The 9,617-nt window shown below is 39.8% G+C and overlaps 1 protein-coding gene across 1 annotated transcript; it reads right to left on the bottom strand.

The window, feature by feature from the left end:
• Positions 1-8,218: 8,218 nt before the first annotated feature.
• Positions 8,219-8,845, bottom strand: LOC126224248 (putative nuclease HARBI1; the record flags this gene model as incomplete). The annotated part of the gene is made up of 3 exons (XM_049942204.1): positions 8,649-8,845; positions 8,438-8,582; positions 8,219-8,383 (listed from the first exon to the last, which is right to left on the bottom strand). Coding segments are annotated over exons 1-3 (507 nt in total), but the record flags the coding sequence as incomplete, so codon positions are not given.
• Between the last annotated feature and the right edge of the window lie 772 nt (positions 8,846-9,617).

Raw genomic sequence — 9,617 nt, 5'->3', positions numbered from 1 at the left:
TTCCCGTCCTTCCCTAATCCGATGAGACCGATGGCCTCGCTGGTTGGTCTGTTCCCCCAAATAACCCAACCCCAACCCCAACCCCAACCCTAACCCTAACGTCCGTCTTCTACTGTCCGGCCTAGGATGACAGGAGCGGCGCTTATATTCTCTTCGGGTAGAGGTCGCTCCTATGGTGGTGCGATCCGGGTCAGCGAACTATTGGCTGACGTCATCTCACAGCCTTCCCTACTCTTGCGTTCATTTTCGCGACGGCGGTTGTCGATACGCCAGAATAAATGTTGTTCGTCACCGGCGGGAGACGTGAAAGGATTTCCCGTCCTATTCATGATTGTAGAGCCATCAGCGCGAATGACTGTAGCACTCTCATATTGCACAAGAACTGAGAGGAAAAGGGGCCGAAAGATCGTGGGAGCTACGAACTTGGTCTAGATACTAACCAAGGGGGTGCTTGTAGAAAAAAGGGCCGAAAAATCCAGGGGCATCAGCAGTCCCGGCAGTGGACGCACGAGACGCAATTGGTAATCCCGAGGGCGGGAGAGGCGCAAAAATAATATCGGAAGTTCGATGACTGAGAAATTAGACAGTGGCCAGGTTTACTCCACGTGATGGGCTGGGTCCAACTATTTCTGAGGTGAAGGTGTCACTGAGGCATTAACCTCGTAACCGTAATCCGACCAAAACAAGTCCAGAGGCTGTTAAATATGGAGAAGACTAGAGCGATCTATACCTCAAGAACAGAGGGAACAGTCTTTAACCGACGAAAATGGGGCAGTCATGTCAGCTTTAATCAACAACATTTCCAACAATCGTGAGTCTACAACAACATCCGTACGCTAGGTACGCAAGTAGAGTACTGGATCAGGATATACTATGGTGGTTGTTGTGGTTTTCAGTCCAGACACTGGTTTTATGCAGCTCTCCACGCTACTCTATCCTGTGCAAGCCTCTTCATCTCCGAATAACTAATGCAACCTACATCCTTCTGAATCTGCTTACTGTATTCATCTCTTTGTCTCCCTCTACGATTTTTACCCTCTCCACTGCCCTCCAATAGTAAATTGCTGATGATACAAGCATAATTATTAATCCAGTAAAAGAAAGTCCGATAGCAAATGATGCAAATAAGGCCTTTGGGAAAGTTATTAATTGGTTTTCTGCGAATGGGCTTGCTCTGAACTTTGAAACAACACAGTACATCCAATTTTCTGCTGCAAAAAGTATAATTCCTTCAATAAACATAACACATCAAAAGACGTCAGTAGCCAGGGTAGAGCATACTAAGTTTTTGGGTGTACATATAGATGAGAAAATTAATTGGAAAACTCATATTTTGGATCTCCTAAAGCGACTAGGTTCAGCAACTTTTGCAATCAGAATAACTGCTAATTTTAAGGATGTAGAAATTAGTAAGCTAACGTACTTTGCATACTTCCACTCTCTGATGTCATACGGAATAATATTCTGGGGCAACTCAACACTTAGGCAAAAGGTATTCACTGTTCAAAAGAAAGTAGTTACAATAATGTGTGCGGTTCAGTGTCGCACATCTTGTAGGCTTCCGTTTAAAAGGTTAGGAATTCTTACAACTGCTTCACAGTACATTTACTTAGTAATGAAATTTTTTATCAACATCATGGACCAGTTTAAAATCAACAGCGACATTCATGATTACAATATGAGAGAAAAGAAAGACCTACACTATCCTTTACTTAACCTATCATTGGCACAGAAAGGGGTAAAATATGCTTCTACAAAACTTTTTGATAAATTACCAGATGAAATAAAATGTCTGACAGACAGCAGTAATAGATTCAAAAACAAATTGAAATCATACCTCCTTGACAACTCCTCCTATACCATAGACGAATTCTTGAATATGAGTAAATAAATCTGGAGATATAATATATGCATTTTGTGTCATTTAAGGGAATGGGATAGATAAAAATACTTAGGTGTAATATTATAATGTAAACAAAAAAAATTGTTTCCGGTGCGCATTTCTTGTGCATTTGACACGTTCTACATCATAACGGTTTTTCCGTGCTATTGATCAATGGAACACATAACTAACTATCCCTTGATGCCTCAGAATGTGCCCTACCAACCGATCCCTTCTTCATGTCAAGCTGTGCCACAAATTCCCTTCTCCCCAGTTCTATTCAGTACCTCCTCATTAGTTACGTGATCTATCAATCTAATTTTCAGCATTCTTCTGTAGCACCACATTTCGAAAGCTTCCATTCTCTTCTTGTTTGAACTGTTATTTGTCCATGTTTCACTTCCATACATGGTTACACTCCATAAAAAAACTTTCAGAAAAAACTTCCTGACACTTAAATCTACTCTCAATGTTAACAAATTTCTCTTCTTCAGAAACGCTTTCCTTGCCATAATCAGCCAATATTTTACATCCTCTCTACTTCGACCATCATCAGTTATTTTGCTTCCCAAATAGCAAACTCATGTACTACTCTAAGTGTCTCATTTCCTAATCTAATTCCCACAGCGTCACATGATTGAATTCGACTACATTCCGTAATCCTCGTTTTGCTTTTGTTTATGTTCATCTTACACCTTCCTTTCGAGACACTGTCCATTCCGTTCAACTGCTCTTCCAAGTCCTTTCCTGTCTCTGACAGAACTACAATGTAGACAGCAAACCTCAAAGTTGTTATTTCTTCTCCCTGTACTTTAATTCCTACTCAAAATTTTTCTTTCGTTTCCCTTACTGCTTGCTCAACATACATCGGGGATAGGCTACAACCCTGTCTCACTCCCTTTCCCAACCACTGCTTTTCTTTCATGCCCCTCGATTCTTATAACTGCCATCTGGTTTCTGTACAAATTGTAAATAGCCTTTCGCTCCCTGTATTTTACTCCTGCCACCTTCAGAATTTGAAAGACAGTATTCCAGTCAAAATTGTCAAAAGCGTTCTCTAATGGCCGAGTGCACCAACCCCGGTCAAAAAGCATGATAACCAAGGTCCCGCGATCATGGTTAAAAGTAAATCGCGTTTAAAATGTTTCTGCAGTGCACCAACGTTAATCGCTGGTCAGCAAACCGTCGTCAGCCAACTGTGCATTTGACCGCGGTAAACTCTCTACATTGCAATGGAACGTGCCCTGGCAACGCAAAGATGTTAGTAAACAAGAAATTGCACAGATAATCGCTGGTGCCACGTTCTATCTTTGCTGTTTTTCCGTCGACAAGCAGAAGTGTGTTTACGTACCTCGGTACGTATTTCTGATCTGTTGGTTTCTTTTTTGGAGAATAATGGAGAATAAAAGAAGAACACCGAATTTCTCGAAGTACGAGATGGATGTACTTCTTGAACTGGTGGGTAGAAATGCATCCGTTCTTGAAAATAAGAAAACCGACGGCTGCAGCTTAAAAGAAAAACAGGCAATGTGGTCCCATGTGGAGGCGCAATTTAATTCTACTCCTGGTAAGTTTACTCATAAAAAAATAACTTTTCTAGGTTCATCGTAAGCGTAGGATATGGGACACACTGGCTTTTAGTTTGAAATTTAAAACTGTTATTGGCGTACCACTGAAATACGTGATAGGACTATGCACATTTACGGTTGGAATTGTTTTGTTAGTTTTAAATTTAAAATCGAATGCCGTGCTACTGTTAACTAAATATTATGTGACTAACGGAAGCTTTTATGTTGAAAATTGTGAACATACGTTTCTCACTTAGCCCTGTGCCGTATTCTTCATATATGCCTATACCACTTTCTTTTTAATGAACTGATATGTAAACAAAAGCTATATACAGATCTTAGATTTTTATTGCAGTTATAAGTTAAGAGCCTCAGAATGCAAAATGGACTTATGAATGCAAATAATATAAGAATTAATTTATGGTACTACAAACTACATTTATTTAATTTCAGGTGTGACAAAAAGATCCTGTGACAGGCTGAAAACCTGTTATGAAAAGAAGACTTCGAGAAGACCTTGCAGAAGAAAAGGTGGAAGTGTATAAAACAGGTGGGGGGAAGCCTACCCAAAAAACCACGATCCATGATCGGGCTAAACTATTAGAAATTGTAGGTTCCTCAATGAAACCGTTAACAAATGCATACGATTCCGATGCACAGTTCAGCATGATTGTGGAGGTTGTCAACATGGAGAGCAGTGAAGTGCAGTGCAGTGAGAATACGCCACCTGCTTCAGTTGTCAAGTTAGCAGAGTGGACACAACCTAGCACTTCCCACACACCTGTCGTATTATTAAGTAAAGAGACACCAAATAATGTTCTGGCGGATGTCATCCAGTTGCAATCTGTTTCACAGTCTCCTGATCAACCGAATAAAAACATTTGCACGCCAAAAAATACATGGAATCGTCGCAGGATGCCTGCAAAACCAAGGCCATCAGGTTCGGGAACAGTGATTGACAATGTGTGCAAGAAGAGAGTGGAACTACTGGAGGCCCAATTACTGATGATGAAGGCAGAGCACCAAAAGGATCTGAGGATAAAAAATTTAAAGATTCTGGCCCTGAAAGAAAAACTCAAGTACTGGAAGAAGAAAAATGCCAGTGACACGTGACTTTTTTTCCTGTGACAGTGATTTTTTTTTAATTTTTTGTGCTATGTTGTATGTTGTCTAATGTATTAAAGTTGTCTCACAGTTCAAATTGTTTCTCTGTGTTTGTCCTGTTAGTGATACTGCTTCTATCCTAGTTGGTGTCTGTCTAATATCTGCTTACAGCTTATTTGGTCTGGACTAAGTTTCATCCAATCACTTAAAATTACAATTACTTCATATATAAAAACAGATTAGCAACACTGCAGTTTACACAAGTAAGATACATGTCAGTTGCAGGCCTGCAGCCATAGCGTCAGGTGCCAATTTCTACTTAAATGACTTAACAATGAGGAAGACTGTTAATGAAACAAAATAATAGTAATAAAGCATCCTTGTTACTCTAACTTTGGAATGAACATATGTGCAGTAACAGTTATATACATGAGGCCCAATGTTATCATGTTTTGCATTGTTTGTACCAGAATATGAGGGAAAGTGCTCCAAATCATAATTTTGTGTGTGCCATTTTCCGTGGAATACTCTGCACCAGGTAATGTTTATAATGGGAACCTATATCTTTTATGACAATACAATTTGAAGTGAGGCATGTTGAGAAATACATTGCTGTGGTGGGTTCTCTTTTCTGCAAAAGTAAGCATAGCATATGTGGCTTTCCTAGCCACACCACTTGGTAATGTGTGTGGTGGAAACCTGTAACATTTATCATAACAGTATTTGTAGAGAGGCATTATTGAATAATGCATTGCTAATATGGACAGTAGTGAGATTAGCATTGTGTGGCTTCTCTAGCAATACTCTGCACCTGTTGATGTTTACAATGTCAGCCCATAACTTTTACCACAGCAAAATTTGTAGCAAGATATTTTCAGAAATGCATTCCTATGATGGGTCACTGGTTTCTGCTATAGTAGTCATAGCATGTGTGGCTTTCTTAGCAATGTTCTGCACCTGCTGATGTTTGTGATGGCAACCCAGAACTTCTGCCACAACTGTATTTGTAGTGAGGCATTTTTCTGTGGCACTATGCAATGACAAGGAATTCCCTTCTCTACAGGTGAGCATTAAATATGTGAAAAAACTGCATCAGTATCAGTGACAGAGTGAGGGAGGGAGTTTCCCCTCAGCAATAACTTAAAGTATGACACTTCGTACTGTCAACCCACAGCATTGCAGTTATGTTTTCATATCTTCCGAAGTAGCACACTCCTTAACTAATTATTGCTCTTGCACTGATCCCCAAAGTATTAGACATTGCTGACAACATTCCATTGCCTTTTGTAGCAATGAGAACTTGTTTTTGGTGGCAATTTCTAAACACAAATTTGTCTTCAATTTCACGTATTTTTTTTAATGCCATACAGTTGTGCATAATATTGTGTAAAGTGCTGCTACACGCATGACTGACTAGAATTAACAACGTAATTCAATTCTTTGCACAACCTTATGGCCACACACACTTATGTTTAAGAAAATCATATTGTAAATAAAGAGTAGTGATTAATATGGAAACAATTTAACACATAAACAATCCCAATCTGACATTTTATGTTATTACACAAATGATTATTTTGTGCCCATGTGTGTACTGCATATTCACAATTTTAAGCTTATCTAGGTGATAAGACTGCATTACTAAAGAGGAGAAGTGCAGTAAAATAATCTCTTAACTGTAAGGTTCTAATAATAAAGAATGTGCTCTTTTAATATTGCAAAACTGTTGGACATTCACATATTTGTTGTTACAGTAGAAAATTTAAGAGATGTTTAGGATCTATAGTGAACATAATACAGAAATACAGGGCGATTCAAAAAGAATACCACAACTTTAGGAATTTAAAACTCTGCAACGACAAAAGGCAGAGCTAAGCACGATCTGTCGGCGAATTAAGGGAGCTATGAAGTTTTATTTAGTTGTACATTTGTTCGCTTGAGGCGCTGTTGACTAGGCGTCAGCGTCAGTTGATGCTAAGATGGCGACCGCTCAACAGAAAGCTTATTGTGTTATTGAGTACGGCAGAAGTGAATCGACGACAGTTGTTCAGCGTGCATTTCGAACGAAGTATGGTGTTAAACCTCCTGATAGGTGGTGTATTAAACGTTGGTATAAACAGTTTACAGAGAATGGGTGTTTGTGCAAAGGGAAAAGTTCTGGACGGCCGAGAACGAGTGATGAAAATGTAGCACGCATCCAGCAAGCATTTGTTCGCAGCCCAGGAAAATCGACTCGCAGAGCTAGCAGAGAGCTGCAAATTCCACAATCAACTGTATGGAGAGTCCTACGAAAAAGGTTAGTTATGAAACCTGAACGTCAACTACCCGAGGCGATGGATCGGCCGCCAGGCAGCCCGTGACAGAGCACTTCATCACTGGCCTCCAAGAAGCCCTGATCTTACCCCCTGCGATTTTTTCTTATGGGGGTATGTTACGGATATGGTGTTTCGGCCACCTCTCCCAGCCACCATTGATGATTTGAAACGAGAAATAACAGCAGCTATCCAAACTGTTACGCCTGATATGCTACAGAGAGTGTGGAACGAGTTGGAGTATCGGGTTGATATTGCTCGTGTGTCTGGAGGGGGCCATATTGAACATCTCTGAACTTGTTTTTGAGTGAAAAAAAAAACCTTTTTAAATACTCTTTGTAATGATGTATAACAGAAGGTTATATTATGTTTCTTTCATTAAATACACATTTTTAAAGTTGTGGTATTCTTTTTGAATCACCCTGTATAATGGATATTTTATTCCACTCGCTTTTAATCTCACAGTCTCTAAATGTAATGGAGTCATTTGTTCTCAAATTTAAGTACATACCCAGAAAATGAACATGTATATAAACAACAGAGTACTGCATTGCTTTCACAACCAATGTGATGCAAGAAATATATATCTTTAATAATGAATTAGCAACAGTTCCACACTAAAAAAATATCACAGAAAAGCAGCAGCTGGGTAATTGTCTGTAGGCAGCACATCCTGTCCCTGGCACAACAAAACCGCAAATTTCACATCACACACCCAGTTCAGTGAGTACTTTTATGTTCGCTAGACAGCAGAAACAAAATAGATTACATGCTGAAATAATCTGAAAAATTGAGAATACGGCGAAATCCCATAACTATAATCATAATTTTTCATTACGAACAATGTCTGAATTTATGTTAGATTATCGGAAATGTTCATTAATTATGGCACGGCGAACTGCTCTTCCAGGTAATGTATCATCACGATACATCTGATGTCCAGGTAGCACTTCTTCGTTTTCTTCAATGTTGGGGCCTCTCTCATCGCGTAACTGATTTAAAAGTCGAGAAATTTCAGGATCTTCTGGTGGTTCATCACTGCTTGTACTCCTCGCAATATTATGCAAGACAGCTGTACCCACAATGATTGACATTGCTTCCTGTGGATTACATCTTATTCCTACAGATAATATGGGAAATCTTCTCTTCCACATGCCGTATTTTCTCTCAACAGTGTTTCTAGTTTTAATATGAGACCTGTTATACCGATGCTCTGCTTCATTTTGCGGATTTAGAAGTGGAGTTAACGAGTAGGATTTACATGCATAACCACTATCTCCCAATATGTGACCTTGTGGTATTTCTCAGTTTTCAAATTGAGCTCTGCGAGCGCAGTTGAGAAATATGGTACTGTCGTGCACAGAGCCCGGCCATCGAGCGACGATATCTCTTATTAACAAATTGTGATCACTAATGGTTTGACAGTTAAAGGAAAAATATGATTTCCTATTGCGGAAAAGTTCATTATTATGTCCTCCAGGAGACTGAATTCTTATATGGGTACAATCCAAGGTACCAAGAACGCCAGGAAATCGGTCCAATTGACTAAAACCATACATCACAGAGCTCACTTCTTCTCTTGTTGGAAATTTTATAAAGCGAGGAGACAGTGATGCTATGATGTCTGATACATCACTGATGATTCGTTGTGCTGTTGTACGATGTATATTACTGTTGTCCCCAGTAAGAATGTTGAATGCACCTGTTGCATATGCCCTTAAAGTAATGAAAAGTCTGTTTATCGGAGAAACAGGGTTATTCCGATCAGTAGGAAATTCTAACCTATCAATTTGATTTAATAACCACCACACTGTTTCTTTTGACAGACGAAATCTCTCTTCAAACTTCCTGTCACCATAATCTTCAAAAGGGTTTCCCCTTTCCACAATCACTCCAACACGATTTCGGTCACGATTTAAATGGTCGAGGTATAACAAATCTTCCTCAATGCCATCCATAACATCAAAACGCGCCGCCATCTTAATAGCGTATGCTTCTAAAACCGTGGTTATGTCGAGAAAACCGGGAAAGAGCCCCGGTTAAATATAACCGCGGTCGATTCCCTCGTTTAACTTAGATCGATGTTGGTGCACCAGAATACTGCGCTGAACAGGATTATATATCGACTTAACCGCGGTTAACTGTTAATCGAGATTGGTGCACTCGGCCATAAGTCTACAAATGCTAGAAACGTAGGTTTGCCTTTCCTTAATCTAGCTTCCAAGATAAGTCGTAGGGTCAGTATTGCCTCACGTGTTCCAACGTTTCTACGGAATCCAAACTGACCTTCCCTGAGGTCTCTCTCCCAAGGCTATCAGTAGTTCTAATGGAATGTTGTGTACTCCCGGGACCTTGCTTCGTCTCTGGTCTGTCTGTGCTCTGTTAACATTCTATCTGAAAGTTATTTTGTACGTAGGACGTCGGCAACTGATAGGCATGGTAACAGCAGTGGTTGGCGCGGCTGCCCAGTGGCGGAAAGTTTTCACCAACACGCAGTAATTGGCACTCTTGCACTGACTGGCCCGACCGCATGTTACGTACTACCAAATACTATGTCATACACCTGAAGACGAGGTTCTGATACCTCTAAACCGGTTGTTGTTTGAATAAATATTAGTACAACTGAAATGGATTCTCTAAATTAATTGCTTTGGTAATATTCATCACAGTTTAGCCAAGCAGTCACTACTGCACGTATTAAATAAATTTTATACATACATTAAATAACCGTACTTAGCACTCAGATGATTC

Source organism: Schistocerca nitens, chromosome 1 (genome assembly GCF_023898315.1).
Source record: "Schistocerca nitens isolate TAMUIC-IGC-003100 chromosome 1, iqSchNite1.1, whole genome shotgun sequence".
NCBI lineage: Eukaryota > Metazoa > Arthropoda > Insecta > Orthoptera > Acrididae > Schistocerca > Schistocerca nitens.
The sequence above is the reverse complement of the archived record's forward strand: the minus strand, read 5'-3'. Positions and strand labels throughout refer to the sequence as shown.